This window comes from Gossypium hirsutum, chromosome D10 (assembly GCF_007990345.1).
Source record: "Gossypium hirsutum isolate 1008001.06 chromosome D10, Gossypium_hirsutum_v2.1, whole genome shotgun sequence".
NCBI lineage: Eukaryota > Viridiplantae > Streptophyta > Magnoliopsida > Malvales > Malvaceae > Gossypium > Gossypium hirsutum.
The window spans coordinates 59,653,032-59,677,515 of record NC_053446.1 but is presented as its reverse complement, the minus strand read 5'-3'; the positions used below and the strand labels follow the sequence as shown (position 1 = coordinate 59,677,515).

Sequence of the window (24,484 nt, the reverse complement as noted above, 5' to 3'; positions counted from 1 at the left end):
ATTTTTTTTACACAAATTCATCCAAACACCATAAAATATTAGCTTTTCTAGAGAAGTAAGTTATTTTCTAGAAATCATTTTCCGAAAGCCATTTTCAGTGAAACAAACGGAGCCTCAATGTATAGTTAGGAAAATTTATTGAATAGCTAGGGTTTCAAAATTGGAGAGGCTGATTAGGAAATTACCCTACTTACTGTCCAAAAAGAGGAAATGGGAAGGAGAGTGACGTGACTTGAACCTAAGGACAAGAGGAAATGAAAGGCCTTACCACTTAGGCTACTACTCTTTCTTAGCTTATTTCCACCACATTTACTATTTATTATAGTGTGGTTTTTAACCTAGGTTGCTGAAATTAAAAAGAAAAGAAATGAGAGAGATGAGGTTTGAATCTAGGATCTCTAGGGAGTATACTAAAAACTTAACAATGAAGACCAAGTTATTTATTGGTTATTCATTTCATTTAACCCCCTATATTTTGGGGAGTTATAACATCAAAGTCAAAGTACAAAGACTTTAAGTTCCTGGTTGTTAATGTAAAAAATCAAGAGCACACTGCACATATGGGTGTAGTGTCATTTCGGGATATTCAGTTTTAGTGGGAGTTTGTAATTTTAAATGCTTTTCTATTATAGACAAATTTTTGGTTATTTCGACTTAAGGTTATTTTTCGTAGAAATAAAGTTTATTTGGTTTATTCACACTCTGATTTTGGTAAGGTTTGATCTCACTTAAGTTTAAGGAGGACCAGTCGGAAATAGGCATGTTTGGTTCACATTGCATGTAATTTCCATGCTACACATCCATACTTGATCTATGTCATTTGGTTATGTTATTATATGTGATTAATGATGGATCTAGTTATGATATATGTAACAGAAGTCGCCTTGGTTCTATGTTAACATAATTATTGGACGAGATTATTCGGAATACCTTTCGGATATGATAGGAAAGTTTTTGAGCTCATTAGATTATATAATGATATGTAATTATAGAGTAATTAATATATATATACAGTCTGAGTGGGAGATTATTGGAAAATATGGACATCACTTATATAATAATAGTAATTACATGTTTTTATTTACTATCATAAAAGATTAGTCCACATTAAAAGTGTGATAATTTGGTTAAGGTTTACTGAACTTTAGTTATTAAATAAAGTATGCGTCAAATATGTGTAGATACTATAGTATCTAATTTCTGATTGATGAGGGTTGATTAGAAATTAGGGTTAATGTGCAAAAGTTATAGATATATGTAACGACTCGAAAGTTAGTAATGTTAGAAATATGGTTTCAGAACCCCAATTCCGTAAAATGGACTCGTAAATATTTTTATTAAATATTTATGGAGTTATATTAGAAGCAAATTGAATTTCAGTTAGATAATTTCATTGAATTAATGCTTAATTTGAGTATAGAGACTAAATCGCATAATTGGTAAAAGTGCAATTTACTAAGGAATTATAATTGTAACTTAAATAAAGGGGTTAAATAGTAAATATACTAAAATTTTAATGTATGGTTGGTTAATGAAAACGGTATGTTTGTTATAATATTTAAATTAGTTAAATTAAATTATAAAATAAAAGTACAATAAAATAAAGAATTGATAATATGTTGGTGGATGGTAAGAGAAACTATTTTTCTCTTTTCATCTTCATCAATTTGAAACAAGAAGAAAGGGGAGAAGCACACACTACCTTAGGGCTTATTTTAAAGTTTAAATTAGTTAGTGCAATTTAATCATTTTCTCGTAATTTTTATATTTTTAGAATTTCGATACTCTAAGTTAGCTGACCCATGTTCTATTTTTCTGATGATGCATTGGGTGCCAAACTGGTGTGTTGGTTGGATTCGTGTATCTATTCGAATTTGAATCATGTTAATAGGGATATAAAGAATAAAATGAATTATATGATTTTGATATGACAAAAAGAATAAGAAATGAAATTGGAAATGAAAATGGAAAATGAAATGTGGATTGTGGATTGAATTGGGAACATTAATATGTTATGTTCCATGAAATCATGAAATTGGATTTCGAGGTAAAATGAATCTTATAAGAATTGTATGATTATTAACTTGAAAATGTGACAGACTTTAGTTGATATAAGAGAAATGAGATGGTTTGAGTACATGATTAAGTGAAATAACATATTTGATTAATAAATTGCATGTTATTTTCATTCTAATTTAATGTTCCTTTATGTTTCATATTATACATATTGTTCGAATTATAAAAGTACAGCTAAGTTATGTACCTAGGAAGTCGATTTAGCATCCAGCGACAATCCTGAACTCAAGTATTGGTGATGTTCTTATTTTGGTTTTGACATGTACCTAGGAAGTCTTTTGGTTATAAAGTTCATTTTGTATTTTGATGGTCTTGCTCATTATGTTTATTAGTGTATATATATATGGCATAATGCAAGAAAAGCCCTCAACCTTTGGGGGATTTTGGATATATGCCTCTAACCTTTTTTTTCTGATTTTGGCCCTCAACATAAAGGACTTTTCAAACATCAACCCAGTTGAAACGGTAACTGTTAGCTAACCATTAGTCAACAGCCGGTCAAAAAAATAGTCTATGTGACGTTCCAGTTGACTGATGACGTGGTAGACATTTAAATAATAACGTTGATGTGGCAAAAACAAATTAAACAAATTTAATAAACATAAAACAAAAAACCCTAAATCCCCCAAATCATCTCAAACCCCTAAATTTGAAACTTTTTCCCCAAATTCTAAAATCCCCAACTCGTTAAATTCCTCGAATCATGAAATCTCCAAATCCATAACATCCAAAATCTTCATTAAATCCCTAAAATCTTGAAATCCCTAAATCATTAGCATTCTAAAATATTCTTGAAATCCCTAAAACTTTTTACAAATAAAATCATTGAATCCCTAAAACTTTTAAGAATAAAAAAGCTTCAACAATCGTGAGCAATTTTCGTAACCCAAAATCGAAAGGTAAGTGTTTTCTTATTTGGTTTGTTGGGAAAATAAATTCCATTTTTTGGTTTGGTTTGTCGGTTATTTGTGATTTATTATTGCAATTTCAGTGCCACAATGTAGGGTTTGTTTTGTCGATTTGTGATGCGATAGTGGTCCCAATGTTTTTTATTTCTGTTACCCAAGCAAAAAGATGTTAAAATTGTAGACGTTTGGGTCAAGTTTATGATGACACTTCCACCATAGCTATGTTAGACTTTTGGGTCAAGTTTAAGGATATTTAACCTATATGTTGAACATGAGGTTGATAACCTTATAATTATAGACAAAATGTTTCTGTTGACTGTTGGGGAAGGTGATGTTGAAGGGATAGAAGTTGATGGGGAGGGTGATGATGTAGGGGCAGAATATGATGGTGAAGGTGATCTGGAAAGGGTAGAATCTGTTGGGAGGATGACGTAGGAGGTGTACAAGCTGATGGAAGAGTGTATGCTACTGGTATTGAGGTAGATGAGTATGGTGGTGTGGAAAGTGGTGGATAGATTAGTTTAGGGTCTACTGTTAGAGAGGATAATGATAGTGAAGTTGCTGTTGATGAATATTCTAGTGATTTTGCAACATCAGATGGAGTGGATAATGTTGCTAATGAATATGTTGGTGATTTTGCAACATCAGATGGAGTAGATAAAGGTCGCAGGCATCGTATAATCAGTATCAATACATCCCTCCACCACACCAGCATAACTCAGTAATCCGCAACAAATGATGGATTCTGATATAATCAATAATATCTCCATACCATCACATATATCTCGTATAGAGCGCAAATACCCTATTGGAATGCCAATCGTATCCTAATTGCTTACTACGTTCAAACAGACATTTTACGGATTTCATAACATTGTAACTCAAAGGCACGTAAAAAATTATTCCAATACACATGTTGTAATTCAATTATTTTCTTTTCAAAACATATAAATTATATATATTTATTTATTCATCATATTTCAATTAAGTATTAGTCACGTAAGCAATTAATATCGTCAATTCAATATTAATAATTCAACCACAAATTAATTAATTAATTCTTAACAAAACACAACATGAGCATATAAATATATATCTATTCTATGAACTTACCTTAGATACGCTATTGATTGACTTATAGGGACTAATCCATAATTTCCCCTTTTCACTTGTTATCCTCCATACGATTCAATTCTTGATATATGGATGAGAAGAAGCTTGGGCTATGACTTCTCCAATTTCTATTCCGTTTAGACGAGGGAAGGTTGAAGAAAACATGATAAATGGTTTTTAACATATTTTATTAATTTTAATAATTAATTAATCTTATTTTATTTAATTAATAAAATAAATAAATCACTTTAATCGTAATTAACATGATTGGTGGATGCTAGTTGTCATCCACCACCGTTTGTCAAATAAGGGAGGGTCTAATTCCTCATCTAGTCCTTCGGTTAATTAAAAATTCGATTAAACTTTTACCACTTTTACGATTTAGTCTTTTTTTCATTAATTAACATTCCAAACATAAAAATTAACTGACCAAACTTCAATACACTTATGCTAAAACTCCATAAATATTTAATAAAAATATTTACGAGCTTGGCCTATGAAAATGAGGTATCGATATCTCATTTTTGAAAATCACTGACTTTCGATATGTACCACTTGTACCTAGACTAACCGACTAATTTAAGAAAATCAATTAAATCATGTTTTACTATAACATTATTTTTTAAGTCATAAATATTAAATAAATAATATCTACTGACTTACTCTTCAAAATTGTGGTCCCGAAACCACTATTTTTGACACCACTAAAAAACGGGTTATTACATATCCTATCTACAATTAAGAGTCCTAAGAGATTTAAACGCTATATAATCTTATCTCTTTAGGATTTACTCTATTTACCTTGGTAATTCTAATTTTACTGAAATGTTTCACTGGTTTACTAAAGCTTCAAGTAGATAGGCTTCTTCATGAATTCCACGTTCTGTATACAATGATCATAAGTTTTAATCCACGGCCGTGACATATGGACATGGTTAGCCTTTTGATAATTGTAATTGCAAATGGATTACTTGATAAACAGGTAAAAAAATTTGGAAAACAAATTCCTTCATATTTTTTGGGTTTTCACTCATAATTTTTGTTATTCCTTTATAATTTTGGGTACGCCTTCATAGTTATTGGTAATCCCTTATAATTTTTAGTATTCTCTCATAAAATTTTTCATGCCATTAAAATTTCTGGTATGCTTCAAATTAAAATTTCTGGTATGCTTCAAAATAAAGTTTTGACTTGAGAAATCAATTTTTGATATAAAAGAAATATTTTTGCATACTAATGAGATTTAAAATTAAAAATAAATAAATAAAGTAAATTTTATAAGACGAACCAAAATTTAGTTGTTTTTTATACTTTTTGGTACTCATCTCATATTTCTTTTATATTCCCTCGTATTTTTTAGTACTGTAAAATTTATAAGAGAATACCAAAAGAAATGAAGAAGTACATATAAAACAAAAATATATATTAAGAAGTACTAAAAAATTATAAAAGAATATGTTTTGTGGCTGTCAACTTTGATATCTAAACTTTTCTTTTTCTACCCAATTCATCATTTTATTATATGTTTTTGTCCAAAACTTAACTGACCTTTTAATTCATAAAAAGTTAATTGAATTTCTTTTTTAAATAAAAAATATTATTAAAAAATCCTACCCTAAACCCATCTCTTTCCTTGCCGACACCTAAATCATTGTTAGACGACAACAGAATTTTTCCTTGATAAACACATCACAAACTATTGGACAGATTGGTGTGATAGTCGTTGAGCGTAAACACATAATTATTCTTTTCCTTCTCTTTCTATCAACTCGATTAGATCCTCCAAATCCAATAACCTATCCCCATTCGACTTTAATGCTAAGTTGGATTTACAGAAATGTGTATTTTGAGTGGATTGGATCGCACCTGCTAATTAAAAAATAAATTAAATTCTTCGGCTCATTTTCATCTTTAAACGCTTTGATCATTAAAAGGACTTGATAAACCAATCAATGACGTAACAACTTTTGATTTAATCATATATTTTTTCATAAAATTTTTTAAAGAATCATAAAAATCATAAAAATTAATTAAATTATTAAATATTAAAATTGATATAAAGTTATAAAAATTATAAAAAATATAAATCATGTAAAATTTTCTAATAAATTATAAAAATATGAAAACTAGAAAAAATTAGAAATTAAAAAAATATATTTTTACCTCTAAAATTATAATGAATACATGACATCAAACCAACTATTGGGTACTAGGAATAGCTGTCAGATTATTAGGATCACTTTTATGTTGAATAAGATGTTCTCAATATTCCACAACTAAAACGAAAATTGCACAACCCTCTTCTTTTTTATTTATAAATTTTTATTTTTATTTTTATTTTTAAAATTTTTATCTACAATATTTTAAGTACAATAGTGTAGTTAGGACCTTGAAAGTTTAAAATTATTTTTTAAGTATTATATGATATAAAGTATCTTATGTTAAGTTAGATACTATTAAATCAAAATTTCATTATCCAACTATTAGCACATGTCAACATCAAATATTCTGATCAATGTTTTCAAGATTAGATCGATGGTCAAATCGATCAAACCACCAATTCGTTGGTTCAATCGGCCCATCTAGTTGAATTAAATATATCATTAAAAATAAAAGAATAAAAAATATTAGAAATAAAAAAAATAGGTTCAATCACCCGGCTCCCAAGTCAACTAGTCTAATGATTTTCTTTGAATCGGTACTCTTCTCGATTCAGATCTGACTAGCTAATCTAATTCAGTTCAAACAGCATTGATTCTAACGATTATTCATATTATCTAACAGTTGATCTAATATTACATGTTCATTTTCATTTTAGGAGTTTAATTTCCAAAGAATCAATAAATGAATTTTTATAATATTATATATGTTTAATTTTATTAAATATATATTTTTATCATTTATGACATATTATTAGATTTTTATAAATTTTTATAATTGATAACTCTTCAGGAGTTATATTTCAGGCATTTTGGATGTATCGGATCCAAATCATGTCAAATTAAAAAAGAAAAGTTTAATAATTAATAGCTATCAAATTATATGCATTTGGGACTTATTGTTTAAAATTAAATAAATAAAAAATATCACCAACAGCAGCTCAATTGAGATAAGTAGAACAGAGCGTTTTTCATCTTTTCTAATTTGATGTAATATTGCTGTTTTATTTTTCAACAAACAAATAAATAAAAATAAATAGAACTCAGTTTAAATAATTCGATTTTATCTTAAATCACATTGGATAACACTCTATCAAACTTGAACCGAATTTCTATTTTTATTTATTTATTTTTCTCCCTTAATGCACGATTTAACCTCTGAAATATATTTATTTTTCTACTTAATATTTGAACTTTTCTTTATTCAATTAAATACTTAAAATATCATTTCATTATAAGCTGACGTTAAAAAACAGGCGATCAATCAAGTCATCCCACGCATCTTTTTTAACTTTTTTTAATTAATAAAATAATTTAATTACCACATAAAAAACACATATTATTAAACCCATCCCCTTCCTAGGGCACGCCTAAATGATCCTTTGACACATCTCAAACTATTAGAGGTTGGGTGATAGTGGTTAAGTGAAAGAATTCGAGGGTACAAATTGAATTATATTAATAGTTGAAATTAATGTTTATCTACATGAAAGTTTTAAAGAGTTTAAATTTTATAAAATCTTAGGATTTACAATAATTATTCTACTAACTCTCGTTATAGTAGAGAGTTTCACTAGGTCACACTGCTTCAAATAGATAGGTTTTTCCATGTATTTCACGAATTAGACTAGTTTAAATGGGCCAAATGAGTTTCATTTAATTAGTTAACTTCCATGAGACGTTCTGTGTGCATTCATCACGGGCTTTGATCCGTGGCCCATGACATTCTCCCCTACCTATTCTCGTAACACCCTCGTTGCGTCCTCAGAATGATACTGATTTGACTCGTCTCAGAATTGTCTCAAAGCCTCAGTCGGTCCCCAACTAGTCTTTCTGTTAGGTAGTTTTTATAAGTTTTATAAGTTTTTGTGATTTTTTTATAATTTTTATAAGTTTATATCAATTCTAGTATTTTCTTTTTTCTTTTTTAAATTTTAATACTTGTTATAATTTTTTTATGATTTTAATAATTTTTATGATTTTTTATTAGTTTTAATAACATTTTAAATATTTTAAATATGTTTTTATTAATTTTATAAAAAAATTAGAGTTTGTTAGAATTCATTATAAATTTTTATGATTTCTAATGTTTTTCATGAGAAAATATATGATTAGATTAGAAATTATCACGTGTTAGCATCAATGATCTGTCAATTAATTTTAACGGTCAACATGATTTAAAATAGAAATCGTTAATAAATTAACTTAATTAACTGTTTTTAGAGCAAGCTATTCTTTCTTAAATGCCTTTTTCTAAGCTATAAACCTTTTAAATCTGTGGTATTAATGATCATCTAACACAAACAACTTCCTTCATTTCTTTTCCTTCTTCTCATAATTTTTGTTATTCCTTCCTAATTTTGGGTATGCTTTCATAGTTATTGGTTATCCTTATAATTTTTAGTATTCTCTCATAAATTTTAGCATGCCATTGCTTCAAAATAAATTTTTGGTTTAAAAATTTATTTTTTAATATAAAAAAATATTTTTGTATACTAATAAAATTTTTTATATATACTAATAATATTTAAAAATAAATAAATAAAGCAAAGTTTATAAGATAAATTAATATTTCATATTCTCTTATATTTTTTTTTTATACTTTCTCATACTTTTTGATATTCTCTCCTAATTTTTAATACTCGAGAGAATATTAAAAAATATATATGAAAAAGTACAAAAAAAAATGAGGGAATATAAAAATATATATGCTTTGTTTCAATCAAGCTCTAATTTTTCATCTGTCAATATCCAACAATAATTAAATTACTTGTTTTATTTATTTTTTATCTTAATTCATGATTTATATATATTTTTTCTAATTTTTTGGTCCAATTTAATACTTAAAGTATCATTTTATTATATGTTTTAGTCCAAAACTTTAAAAAAAAAATTGATGAATCAAGTCAAGCCATGCGTCTTTTAAATTTTTAATTCATAAAAAATTTACTTAAAATTCCTTTTTATTAAAATAAAAATATATTTTAACAAAATAAGATAAAAAAAACATATGTTATTATTAAAAAATCCTACCCTAAACCCATCTAAATATATAAATTTCTAAAAAAATAAAATGATAAATTATTGATCAAATTTAAATCAACCTAGACAAAATATTGTCCAGATTTATTATGAGTATTTTTATTTTTTATTTTTTTAAAAAATTTAATTGTGCGAATATTGAAGTATTTAAAATCAACATTACACCAAAATAGGCTTTTAGCAGCGCTTCTAAATGTATTTGCGGCGTTTTGAGAAGCGCCGCAAAAAACGCCGCTAATGACAGCGCCGCTAAAGACCAAGACCCTCAACTGCGCTTTTCCCACAAACGCCGCTAAAGACCAAGACCTTTAGCGACGCCTTTCCCATAAACGCCGCTAAAGACCAAGACCATTAGCGGCGCTTTTCTCACAAACGCCGCTAAAGTCCATGACCTTTAGCGGCGCTTTTCCCACAAACGCCACTAAAGACCAAGACCTTTAGTGGCGCTTTTACCAAAAACACCGCTAAAGACCACGACCTTTAGCAGGGCTTTTTCCACAAACGCTGCTAAAGACCATGACTTTTAGTGGCATTTTTAAAAAAAAGCCACTAATTTTGGCAGATTTGTAAAATAAAGTTTTCTATATTTTTAGCCCTCTTGTAAAAACAAATCAGAAAAAACCAAATCTAAACCAACCGAAAGCAATAAATTTATATAATATTTAAAATTAAATGAATAATATATAATAAATATCAATAAATAAAATAAAATTTGTATTATTCTTACAAAAATGTTAAAAGTTAAAATGATAATTAAAAGTCAAAATGATAAAAAATTTTACACGATAGTCTAAGACGGCGGCTGTTGCTGAAACATCTTCATCATATTCTGAAGCTGCTGCTGGAGTTCATCGTACTTTCTACGCTACTCTGCTTCCCTCGCTGCAGCATCTGCTTTAAGCTGCAGCTGGAGTTCTTCATACTTTCTCATACATTTTGATATTCTCTCATAATTTTTAATACTCGAGAGAATATTAAAAAATATATATGAAAAAGTACAAAAAAAATGAGGGAATATAAAAATATATATGATTTGTTTCAATCAAGCTCTAATTTTTCATCGGTCAATATCCAACAATAATTAAATTACTTGTTTTATTTATTTTTTATCTTAATTCATGATTTATATATTTGTTTTCTAATTTTGATACTTAAACTTTTTTTTGTCCAATTTAATACTTAAAGTATTATTTTGTTATATGTTTTAGTCCAAAACTTTAAAAAAAATTTTGATGAATCAAGTCAAGCCATGAGTCTTTTAACTTTTTAATTCATAAAAAATTAATTAAAATTCCTTTTTATTAAAATAAAAATATATTTTAACAAAATAAGATAAAAAAACATATGTTATTATTAAAAAATCCTACCCTAAACCCATCTAAATATATAAATTTCTAAAAAATATAAAATGATAAATTATTGATCAAATTTAAAACAACCTAGACATAATATTGTCTAGATTTATTATGAGTATTTTTATTTTTATTTTTTTGTAAAAATTTTAATTGTACGAATATTGAAGTATTTAAAATGAAATACTTAATAAAACCAAAAATATTACATAATAATATATAAATAGTAGCAACTAAAAAAGTTTTCTTAAAAACCTATTGAAACCAAAAGAATTTCAAGTAAACCCCGCAATTATTGGAGGTAAAATAATGTGAATTAAACTTACAAATGAATGATGTATGTAGTATATTGAAAAAGTGAAGGATTATTGAAAAAGTAGAGATCCCACCAAAAATGAAGCAAAGCCGATAATGTAAATGAATTATTGGACCAAAAATGAATTATTGGAGGTAAAATAATGTGAATTAACAGTAGACGTAAGGAAGGACCGACCGACTCCAGAATGACGTTTTGAACCAACTGGTCTTGGCGAAACCAGTTTTGATATAATGGATTTGGAGTGTTCCTATTTTCGTAAGAAATTGTGGTGGGTAGAGCAACAGATATGCCGTGGAGATGACCAAAGAGGTTATGTCCATGCATGAGCACGGAGATTTGTGGTTTCCAAGTCGTGAAATTGTGACTGCCTACTGGTTTGATAGGCAACTAAGATGCCGGATTGAACTTCACCACAATGGAATTGGTGTTGGTGTTATCAAGGTTAACAACAGTTGATTTGGTGGCCATTTTTGTCTGAGGGGTTGTGAAGAGGCTTAGGTTTGAGAGAAAAGAAAAGGATTTGCTACTGAGAGCTCAATAAACTTTGATTACCATAAAAGAGATGGTGGATGAGTAAATGAAGCTTGTCTTTATCCAAAGAAATATTATGTATTGAAAAATATTTTGTTTCATTTTCACATGGAACAAATTTGTAAAATGTTACTTGAATTATTATATTGATCACTTGCACGATAAGGATTCGTTGAATTACTACAACAAGAACCAAAGATAGTAACATTGTCTTCTCCAAATAAAAGAAAGAGCTGAAAGACTCAAACCATAGCCAATATATAATATCTAAAAACTGAAATGAGATATAGGTACAACATGAAGAGGGTTTTTCCTATTGACTGTTTGGCCATAGAGTTCAGTCATGTCCAAGTTCTCAGCAATTTCGCCCACAGGTAACTTCCAGTCAAACCAATACAAAAGATTAGCCATCACATACTCAATAACAGTAACTGCAAAGGGCATCCCAGGACAGTTCCTCCTTCCAAAACCAAATGGGATGAACTGCACATCTTGACCGTTGAAATCAATGGAGCTATTCTCGAACCTCTCTGGGATGAACTCTTCTGGGTTTTCCCACCATTTGGGATCTCTTTGAATGGCCCATGCATTTATCAAGATGGTGATATTGGAAGGAATGTGGTAGCCACCCAATTCAACACTTGCAGATGTTTGTCGAGGAACAAGAAGAGGAACAGTCGGATGCAGTCTTAAAGTTTCTTTGAGCACACATTTTAAGTACTTCATTTTATTGATATCCTCCATATCCACCTTACATTTGTTTCCCACCACATTCCTTACCTCTTCTTGGACCTTTTTCATTACATTTGGACGCTTTAGGAGTTCAGCCGTCATCCATTGTATTGCCGCTCCAGTGGTATCCGTTCCAGCGACGAGCATGTCCTGAGATTGACAAAATTAAAGACCTATGACCAACATGCAAAAGGGGGGGGGGGATGCTATATACATAGGAAGGAGAGGGTGTTGAATAACCAGTAAGATTGCTTTGATGTTAGTGAGATCAATCTCAAGCATGCCATCCTTTTGGAGCTGCATAATTGTAGAAATGAAGTCCTTATTGGAAACTTGGTCATCAGTTTTCAATGTTGTATGCTCCTTAATAATCTGATCAAAAAATGAATCCAGTTCTCCAAATAATGCTTTCAAACGTGGAATATATCCAGTAAGCACATCGACCCACCTCAGGTAAGGAAACAAATCCCCTACACAGAAACTTGTGAGGAGAACCCCCGTTCTTTTTGCCAACTGCCCGAACTTGCAGCACCCATCTTCTTCTTCTTCTTCTTCACTTCTTCGACTAATAACACAACGAGAAACTATGTTGCTAGAAACCAACATAAGCATCTCTGAGAGATTAATAGAGTCTCCTTTAAGACAAGCACGGCGGATTTTGTTGATAAGAAGTTCAACTTCTTCATCTCTGACAAACTGAAATGAGTGTACTCTTCGGTGGCTAAGAAGCTCAACAACACTGAGCTTCTTTAGTTGTCTCCAGTACTCACCATAGGGTGCAAAACCCATATCCCTGCATCCATAAAACAAGATATTTGTTGCAGTGGAACTTGGTCTGTCGGAGAAAACAACGTCATGGTCTTTTAGAATTTCTCTAACCATGTCGGCTGATGAAACCAGTAACGTTGGATTACAACCCAAATGCAGAAGCAAGAGAGAACCATAGTTCCTTGAGAGGTCTCGAAGAGAACGGTGGGGAAGTTTGCCAAGTTGATGAATGTTGCCGATAATAGGTAGCTTTGGGGGTGATGGAGGCAAATTGAGGTGTTTCCTTTTTGCTAGTTTGAGCCAAATTAAAAGGGTGAAAAGGAGAATGAGAGAGACAAACAATGGATTGCTAGGAAGTTTGGGTACATTCAAGAGGTCCATTTTCAAGAGATCCATGCATATGGCAGCTAACTGCATGTTCAGAACTATATATCATGAAGATTTGTTATTTTATTTTTCCAAAAATATAAATATATATTATAGTTAATCATAAATTAATAAAAACATGTGTTTAATGTTTACATTATTTACATTTTTAGTAGAATACATATATGGACAAACATTTCCCCCCACCCCATTATTAGCTTTTGGATCAATTTTCCCAATCTTTGTTTATCTTTACCGCCACTCCCTAATATTTTAAATCTATCTTTATCACCACTATCCCGCACTATGTATAATTTTAAATACATATTATTACCATGCTTCTTTTCATCTCCACATATAAAAAGAAAATGATTAATTATTCGGGTGGACTCCATTAGGTTCAAATTAGACCCCATCAAAAATTAATCATTATTAATGTAGTAATAAGAAAAGAAAATTTTATTTACTATATACATATTATAATAGTAGTAACATGAAGAATACACTACACCAAAGCAGGCTTTTAGCGGCACCTTTAGTGGCGTTTTAACAAAAAACGCCGGAAAAAATCGAGAATTAGCGGCGTTTTTAAGAAAACGCCGCTAAAATAGGAGCATTAACGGCGTTTTAAATAACACGCCGCTAAAAAGAACCATTAGCGGCGGTTTTAATAAAAACGCCGCAAAAAAGCCAAAGCAAAACGACGTTTTCCTACTTTCGGGTCTTTAGCGGCGTTTTTTAATAAGCGCCGCTAATTCTATGGGCTTTTAGCGGCGTTTTTGTAAAAGCGCCGCTAATGCTGAGGTATTTAGCGGCGTTTTATGGAAAAGTGCCGCTAAGGACATTTTATCTTAACTAGTTTATTTATATTAATTAAATAAAATTCAATTTATTTGTAATTGAATATTTAAAATCTTCAAAAAAAATAATAACATGTGGAAATAATTTGAAATAAAATAAATGAAAAATTAAAATAATATTATTTAAAATAATTTTAAAGTTTTTTGGGTACATGATTACTGATTGTTTTTTAATTTATATATTAAATAATTTCTTATATAATCGTAAAAGAGATAGTATTAATATTAAAATATTGAATTAATTATCACTGTAGTTTAGGGTTTTTGGTTTAATTTAGGGTATATATATGATTATTAATTATTTAAGATTTAAGGCCGGTTCAGGAGTTATTATTTTAAGGTTAATGTTTAGGGGTTAGGAGTTAGACGTTAAGCGTTAATAGTTAAGGATTTAGGGTTTAGGGATTCAGGGGTCAAGTTAGAGTTTTGGGTTTAGATTAATTAGTTTTTTAATTTATAGTTTAAATATGTTTTTATATAATTGTAAAAGGGGTAATAATAAATTTGTTTAAGGTTTTTGGTTTAGGGTATATGATTAATTTAAGATTTAAGACCGGGTTAGGAGTTATTATTTTAAGGTTTAGGGGGTATGGATTTAGGGATTATGGTTTAAGGGTTGGGATTTAAAGGTTTGGGGTTTAGGGATAGATGTCAGGGGTTAAGAATATGATTTAGGTTTTAGGCCGAATTCAGGGGTTGGGTTAGGGTTTTAGGTTTAGATTAATTAGTTTTTGAATTTATATTTTAAATATTTTCTTATATAATTATAAAAGAGATATTTACGACTTTGTTTAGGGTTTAGGGTTTAGGGTATTAATTTAATATTTAAGGCCAGTTTAGGAGTTAATATTTTAAGGTTTATGGAGTATAGATTTAGGGATTAAGGACTAGGGATTATGGTTTAAGGGTTGGGATTTAAGGTTTAGTGGTTAGGGGTTAGGGGTTAGACGTTAGGGGTTAAGAATTATATGATTTAGAGTTTAGAGATTCAGGGTCAATTTAGGGGTTTAGGTTTAGATTAATTAGTTTTTGTAATTTAATTACATGTATTGAATGGTTAAATTAGGATTTAAGGTTAATTATTGATTGGGGACTTAAGATTTATTAAATGATAAAATTTTATACATTAATGCTTTTATATTTAAAAATTTTAATCTAAACCATTTGATATATTTAAATATTAGTTTAAATAGAATTAATAAATAAGTTATAAAAGTAATAGATTGATATATATACGAATATTTAGGTATAATTATTTATTTTGGATATATAGGACCACATTATAAGAAATAAAAAACATTAGTGGCGTTTGCATAGAAACGCCGCAACTATGTACCCATTTTTTTCAAAACGACGTCGTTCCCATTTAGAAATTTAATTTAATTTGTGGCGTTTTTTGGGAAAACGCCGTAAATATGTGTTATAGTTTCTCAGAACGGCACCGTTTCAGAAGAGGAGTGTAATCTATTAGTGGCGTTTATGCTAAAAACGCCACAATTATGTATTAATGTTTTTCAAAACGTCACTGTTTCTCTTCAGGACTTGAAATTTTAGTGGCGTTTTTTGGGAAACGCCAGAACTATGGATTAAAGTTTCTTAAAACGGCACCGTTTCTATTCAGTAAGGTAATTTTTAGTGTCGTTTTTGCTAAAAACGCCGCAAATATATATTTAAGGTTCTTAAAACAGTGCTGTTTCGGAATTTAATTTTGGAAATTATGGAAGCAATAGCGGCGTTGTTTCCTTAAAACGCCGCAAATCTGTATACTTTGTCTAAAACGGCGCCGTTTCTTTACACGTTGTTAAACACCAGTTTCAGTCTATCGATTTAGTATCTGAGAAAGAAGGAAAAGAAAAAAACACAGAGTAAGGCAGAGTAGAGAATCGAAAGGAAAAGAAAAAAATAGAAAGACCAAAATACAAAGAAAAAAATCAGAGGAGAACTCAGAAATCAAAAGAAACAAAGCAATAGTTGAATCGATCTACACTCTGTTATCAAAGCTGCGGAATTATTGTTTTAAAGGTAACCCTTTTTCCCTCAATAATCGATCTACATTTTTCTTTCAGTCAATTTGGGGATTTTTTTAATCTATAGTTAATCTTCTTCTTTTTTCTTTTTGCATGTTAGGTCGATAATTTTGTAGAAAAAGTTATGCATGTTAGGGTTTGTACTCCATTTGTGGGGATTCTATTTCACGGTTTATTAGTTTAATTCAGGGTTTAACTTCTAAAGTATACCTGTTTCCTTATTTTGGTATCTAATTATTTTGGTATAATTCTTATTTTGGTATCTAATTATTTTGGTATACTCAAATTTCCAATTTGGTTTCCATTATTTTTATTCGTTTGAATGTCTTTGACCATTCGTCTAGCTAATCTGCAGCAGAAAATATCATCATTTCATGTTTATTGAGAACTGTTTCTTAGCATATGTTGCAAAATGATGGGTTTGTTAGTGGCTTTTTTAAGTGCAGGACACAAAAGGGAAAATCTAGCTAAATTGAATCTCAAAATTAACCATTCCTCTAGCTAATCTGCAGCAGAAAATATCATCATTTCATGTTTATTGAAAACTGTTTCTTAGCATATGTTGCAAAATGATGGGTTTGTTAGTGGCTTTTTTAAGTGCAGGACACAAAAGGGAAAATCTAGGTAAATTGAATCTCAAAATAATAATGAAGTTATTATTATGTTTATTGAAACCCAAATTTCTATGTATTCAACTCAACAAGTGTTAGGATGCTGCTGCAGATTAAATTTCTATGTTTATTTTACTTGGATTTTGAGTGATCCACGATTGTGGAGATAATGGAATGTGTATGCCTTTTTTAAAAAAATAATATATTTGAAGAATAATATCTTGTATTAATTCTTGGGTTTTGTTTTCTAGTTTGTTTTCTAGTCTGTTTAGCGATATTTTCTGTTTTCTGTTTTGCAAATACCTGTTCTGTTTATTTGTCTAATTTTGCGATAGCAAAATATTATTTAATAATAGATCTTGTTTATATTTAGTTAAATGTAACAAATTTTATCTTGTGGGTTATGAGACTCAATGCTGCTTTGCCGAAATTGTGACTGTAGACAGCATCTTAGCTACTGTCAACTGTTCATAATTTGTAAAAGAATGGTTGGTTAGATCCTAAATTTAGGCTACTGTCAAATGTTCTTTGATGTGAATTTGATTTTAGATATTTCATCTGAATCAAAGTTGTTAAATATTTGATATTAATTTTTGGTATGAATAATGAAGTGAATTTGATATGGAAATATTTCATACGGTAATTCTGAATAAATATAGAGTCATGTTCTGCATTGGTCTTTATGTATTGTTCTGATTGTTGTCATAATTAAAATTCAAATTTAGATTTGAATCTTAATTTAGTTAAATATTCTTTTGTTTTCTTCTGTTATTTTTTTCTGTTTTGTTGGTACTAATTTACTTGTGTGTGTGTTTTTTGTTCTTTTGCAGAAGTTTGCTTCGAAGTTGAGGAAATTTGAGGTATTTATTTCTATGTTTCCCTAGATAGTTTTCTTAAAAAAAACACCTCCAAATGTTTAAATTTTGGATTTGGTTATATTTTAGCTTTATCGTTTAGTTATTTTTTTTAGTTTTAAAACGGAGTTTTAATTAAGATTTTTGGTTTTAAAGCCGTGGGTATCGGTTTTAATGATCATCTTTGCTTTATATGTTGCTAGCTCAATTTGCGTGTAACTTTACAGCTTATTACAAGTTATGCTAGTTTTAAATTATGCTTGTTATTTTTGTACGTATCATTTACCCAAGAACTATATGAGGCAAATTATTAAAATTCATATTATGATTCTTCAATCACTTTTTATATTTGAGTAATTGAATAAATTATGGCCGATTAGTTTATTCGGTTTAATGTGAATAAATTATCGATTTTTGATTTTATGTCAATGAATAAATTATCGACGTTAGATGTGATTAATTGATTGACTGTCAGTGAATTGTCAATGAATGTCAATGAATTATTAATATATATATTTAAAATTTATAACTTACATTACGTAAATATATTAATTACTAAAATTTACTTAAATATATTACTTACTTAAAATTATTACATTACTTACAAAAATTTTTAACTTACATTACTTAAATATATTACAATATTACTGAAATATATTACATTACTTAAAATTATTACATTACTTACAAAAATTTTTAACTTACATTACTTAAATATATTACATTACTTAAAATTTATATATATATATATATATTTAAAATTTATATATATGGTATGGATATATAACCTATATTTCAATTTTATTTATATATATGGTATGGATATATAACCTATATTACAATTTTATTGTCAATAAATTTTATAATTTTAAAAATAGTTGTAAATGTTATTTTTAAATATTAAAACCTATATTTTTAATATATCACCCCATATATGGTATGGATATATAACCTATATGTCAATTTTATTGTCAATATATTTTATAATTTTAAAAATAATTATAAATAAGATACATAAAAGTGTAATACTTACATAATATAAACTTATATATAAACTTGCATAACTTACATAATAACATAATAACTTACATTATACATAACCTACATAACTTACATAATACACAACTTACATAACTTAAATAACTTACATACTGTAACTTTGATAACTAACATTATACACAACTTACATAATACATTACTTACATAACTTACATAATAATAACTTACATAATACACAACTTACATAACTTACATAACTTACCCGTGCAATTTATTGTCAACGTCAGACTTCAAGAATTAAGATATGGACCGATCTTGGATGAATTTGTCAAGGGTAAGCAACGGTTATCGAAACGGAGTTGAGACTTTTCTCAATTTTGCATTTCAATATGCAAGCCAAGAGAACATGATTCTTTGCCCGTGTAAGAAGTGTGTCAACATAAACTGGCATTATCGCGAAGTTGTATACGAGCATCTAATTGTTGATGGGTTTGTTCGGGGTTATAAAAAATGGCATTTTCATGGAGAATGCCCGCCTAGTACCTCCTCTTCAACGATGGATGTATCTTATCCTGGTACTGCTTACTATCAGTCTGTTGGAGGGATGATATGGAAGGTATGTTGCGAGATGCATTTAATATGCACAATCAGGGTTTTCAGCCGTCATTCCCAGCTGACTTTATGGCATCTGATGATTACAATGTTGGTGCAAATGCTTTTACCGAACCGGGAACAAGTGTACCTCATGAAGAGCCGAATGCAGAAGCGGCGAAGTTCTACGCGCTACTTAATGAGATGAACGAAGAACTATATGAGGGATCGAAATTTTCAAAAATGCCTTTCTGCATTCGTCTTTTCCAGTTAAAATGTTTGGGAGGGTGGACCGGGAACTCATTGACAATGCTGTTAGAGTTTTTGAGAGAAATGTTTCCGTTTGCAAAAATCCCTCAGTCATGCAAAGATATGAAGAAAATGATAAAAGACTTAGGTCTTGGGTACAACAAAATCCATAGTTGCCCGAATGATTGCATGTTGTACTGGGGCGATCGGAGAAACCAACAGTGCTGTCATGTATGCGGCGAATCCTGTTGGATAAATAGAAACACAGAAGATGGGAACGACGATGAAAATGATGCACAGCTAAGAAAGAAGTCGATCAAGATTTTGCGGTATTTTCCGCTGATACCAAGGCTTCAAAGGCTTTTCATGTCGTCGAAGACAGCAGAGTCAATGACGTGGCACCATGAAGGACGAACCGATGATGGACTATTAAGGCATCCGGTAGATTCTTTAGCTTGGAAATCATTTGACAATAAATTTTCAAGCTTCGCAAGCGATCCTAGGAGTGTGAGGCTTGGGCTAGCATCTGATGGATTTAATCCTTTCAAGATCATGAGCACTGCCTACAGTACTTGGCCAGTAGTGCTTGTTCCTTACAATCTGCCTCCGTGGATTTGCATGAAGCAATCTTCCTTTATCTTATCTATGATTATCCCTGGGGAGAAAGGGCCCGGGAATGATATCGACATTTATTTACAGCCACTTATTGAAGAGTTAAAACAATTGTGGGCTGGTGTCGAGACATACGATGTGGTGAGAAAGGAGAACTTTAATTTACGTGCAGCTTTGATGTGGACCATTAATGACTTTCCCGCCTATGCCAATTTATCCGGTTGGAGTACCAAGGGTCGTTATGCGTGTCCTTATTATCCTGCACAAACATGTTCGCAATGGTTGTACAATGGGAAGAAGTTCTCTTACATGGGGCATCGTCGGTGGTTACCGGAAAATCATAGATTTAGATTTCAGAGTTCTGTATTTGACGGTATTGAAGAGTTCAGAGAAGCTCCTTCGCAGACCAGTGGCTCTGAAATCTTGTTCATGTTGGAAGATATGAATTTTATTTATGGGAAGATGAACCAACCGCCAAACACGCAAAGAAATAGAAGATCCAATGATGAAGCTGATGATGACTCTGATGAAGAGGACGATCCTAATGAGGCGGAGTTGTGGAAAAAAAGAAGTATTTTTTTGAGTTACCTTATTGGGAGCATCACCTTCTACGACACAATCTTGATGTTATGCACATTGAGAAAAATGTCTGTGAGAACATTGTGGGTACAGTTTTGAATATCGACGGAAAATCAAAAGACAATCTTCAGAGTCGACTTAATTTAGTCCAAATGGGAATCCGACCTGATCTTCATCCCAATCCACTCCGAATGGGAAATATTGATTGCCGCCTTCTATTTTTTCAATGTCGAAGACGGAAAAAGAATTATTCTGCACGGTGTTGAAGGATATAAAGGTTCCAGATGCGTATGCATCAAATATATCTCGATGTGTTAGTGTTAAAGATCGAAGATTATATTCGCTAAAATCACATGACTATCACATCTTGATGCAAGATTTACTGCTAGTGGCTCTACGATGTTGTATGTGCAAGAAGGTGACGTCTTGTATAATTGAACTATCCAATATAATGAAAGTCATTTGTGGCAAAGTTTTGGATGTTCAAGAACTTCAGAAGGTACAGGATTGAGCCGCTTTAACTTTATGCAACATGGAGAAAATCTTCCCACCTTCCTTCTTCACTATTATGGTTCACTTGATAATCCATCTCCCGCATGAAGCAATTCTTGGCGGACCCGTTTTCTATCGATGGATGTATCCCATAGAAATGTGTTAATTACAATTTTTAAAATTTTCCTCCATTCACCTATATGCCTTTAGTTACAACTTTTGATAATGTTGTATACCGTGTTTAGGTTCCTATCCAAATTAAAGTCTTATTACCGCAACAAGCGTTATCCAGAAGGATCGATTGCTGAAGGCTACTTGGCAGAGGAATGTATGACCTTCTGTTCAAGATATTTGGAAGATGTTGAAACAAGGTTGAACAGACCAAATAGAAATGCTGGACTCACGGATCATAACTTTGCCGAGACTTATTTGTTCCAAAGTTTTGGAGAACCAATCGGTAAAGTTGAAATTGCAGAATTAGATGATTTATCGTGGGTTCAAGCACATCGATATGTTCTGTTTCACCATGAATCAATCGAACCTTTACGCAAGTAAGTTCTGGAAATTTGATAAATATTCATCATTTAAAAATTATTTATAGTCTAACAAAGTGAACATATTTTTAACATAGTGAGTACAAACAAATATTGAGATCTCGTTCACGCTCCCGAAGAACACAACATCGAGATATCAATAAGTTGTTTACAGAATCTTTTCATGAATGGTTAAGCCAAACGGTATGTAATTGGAGCTTTCACCGACAAATAATAACATTTACTCAAAACATTTTAATTACTCAGTTTACTTTCCATTCAATAGGTTTGGAGTGAGAAGAACGTCACCGACGAAGTTAAATGGCTTTCCCAAGGTCCAGATCGGGTGGTTAAAAGATATAGTGCGTTCCTCATAAACGGATTCAGATTTCATACAAAATATCGCGAGAGATTGAAGAGAACACAAAATTGTGGAATAGTGGTTAATTCCTCAATTACAAGTTATGCTAGTGCTAGGGACAATAATCTTGTAGAGGGAAATGAGGAATATTTTGGACTTCTTACTGACATAATTGAGTTGGATTACTACGGTAAATGGAAAGTTGTCTTATTTCGAGGTGATTGGGCCGATGTTAACACTGCACGTGGAACCAAGCAAGATCAATTTGGTTTCACAATGGTAAACTTTTCTCAAGTCAAACAAGTTTTTTACTCAAAAGACCCAACTGATGAGGGTTGGTACGTTGTACTCCGTAACATCCCTAGAGACTTGTTTGACATGGGCAGTGGAAGTAGAGATGACATTGACGATAGAACACAAACTTTGCCATTTTCAAAATAGAACTTAAACGAAAACATCTCTAGTACTAGTACACAATTTCAATGGGTCCGCCAGGATACGGATGAAGAGATTTACGAATTATAATGTAGTAAGCTTTTACGATTATCTAATTACATCTACGAATGATGACATTTCAACTATTTTATATGTGATATTATTGTTGTAATTGTATACTAAGTTTTCAACTAATTTATTTCTATTGCAGATAAAATGCCTAGAAGAAAAGTGCGATCGCACCGCATTGTTCAAGGTACTCCAAACTCGGCGGAAACAAACAGCACTGAACAACAGACTGCTATTGGATCTTCGAATGTTCCGGTTACACCTGAGGAACCTATAGAAGTTCAAAGTAATTTAACATTTAATTTACATGTGTGTTGACTTCTTGTTTGTTTTTTTAAATTTCGTATATTACAATACTTTTATTTTTCAGATGAAACTGGTCGGACGCGGAGAGGTCACGGACATACGGTACTGAGCGATTTATACGACCTAGATCCAGTCGAGCGTGTCCAAGTATCCAGTAATAGCTTCGGTCAGCCTGTTGGATCAGAAGCTCGCCTTTTAGCAGGATACATGGGCATTCTAGCACGGAATGCAAATATGTTACCCATTAACTTCGAGTCATGGCATAAAGTGCCCGAGAGTAACAAGAACCAAGCTCTCGATAACATTAAGGTAACAAAACGTGTATGTCATTTATAATACTTGGGTTTAAGTTTCGTTTACATTTACTTTCTTAAGTTGTGTTTTTTGTAGGCGAGATTTACTCTAGAGGTCTCCGATGCTTATGTAAATAAGGCATTGGGAAAAAGATGGAGAGACCATAAGAGCACTTTAAAGAAAGACTATTTTAAGACAAAAACAACACTCGATGAGAGATTACAAAATGTCCCACCGGGAATGCTGAGGTACCAGTGGGAAGAGGTCATTAGATTTTGGACTTCGAAGAAAGGAAAGGTATGTTTAACTTATAAAATTTTGTAATTACTTTGGTGTATAGTATTTCCTAATTAACATACTAATAATTTCATAATGTAGGATCGTGAAGAAGTTGGAAAAAAAAGTAGGCAGCAACAAAAATTCACTCACACAGCTGGGTCGAAAAGTTTTGCGTGTGTAGCTCATGCAGAGGTATTTTCAATTTTTAATATTGGCAGATATTTATTACTTACTTACATTAATATTTTTACTATTTTATTGTAGGAACTGTCGTCCGGTCAAAAAGTTGGACGCCTTCAACTTTTTGACATTACACATAGGAAGAAAGATGGAAACCCTATGACTCCTGAAGCTGCAGAAATTATGGTACGTTTGCTTAATTAATACAATTTAAATTGTTTTAATAATTTATAGAGTTTATTTTCTAATGATTTATTTCATTTATTGTAGTGCAAATATTGTTAAGTTATGTTGCATTGGGTTTTTTTAATATATATTGCATTCCTAACTATAGGATTTATTTTTTAGGAAAAATTAAAGGATAAAAAGGCGGAGTACGAAGCGATTGCTTCCAGTGATAGTTCTGTTCATATTGACGACATTGATAACCAGATTATCACTGAAGTTTTGGGTCCTGAAAGGTATGGTCGGGTTCGATTTTAAGGATCTTTTGTTAACCCATCCCAATATTTTGGATCTAGCTCGCAACAATATATGCCTTCGGGGAGTCGAGCCGAAGCTGAAGTTCAGAGGTTAAGAGACCAGATGGCTCAGATGCAAGCGACAACAATTGAGCAAATTACACAACTTAAAGCAGAGGCAACATCGAGAGAAGCTGAGGTTCAAAAAAGATATGAAGAACTCCAGCTACAATTGAAAGCAGATGCAGCAGCGAGAGAAGTTGAGGTTCAACGAAAGTATGAAGAACTCCAGCAGTAGCTTAAAGCAGATACGGCAGTAAGAGAAG

General features: G+C 30.8%; 1 protein-coding gene and 1 long non-coding RNA gene across 2 annotated transcripts; one reads left to right on the top strand and one right to left on the bottom strand.

The window, feature by feature from the left end:
* Positions 1-11,618: 11,618 nt before the first annotated feature.
* On the bottom strand, positions 11,619-13,430 carry LOC107950201 (cytochrome P450 71A1). The gene is made up of 2 exons (XM_016885007.2): positions 12,473-13,430; positions 11,619-12,382 (listed from the first exon to the last, which is right to left on the bottom strand). Exons 1-2 carry the CDS (start codon positions 13,415-13,417, stop codon positions 11,768-11,770), a joined length of 1,560 nt encoding a protein of 519 aa, XP_016740496.2. The 5' UTR covers positions 13,418-13,430; the 3' UTR covers positions 11,619-11,767.
* A 2,659-nt stretch (positions 13,431-16,089) lies between these two features.
* LOC107916242 (uncharacterized) lies at positions 16,090-23,709 on the top strand. The gene is made up of 5 exons (XR_005919834.1): positions 16,090-16,248; positions 17,695-17,724; positions 22,781-22,924; positions 23,009-23,535; positions 23,617-23,709. It is a non-coding gene; the product is annotated as an uncharacterized lncRNA (long non-coding RNA).
* The last annotated feature ends 775 nt before the right edge of the window (positions 23,710-24,484 follow it).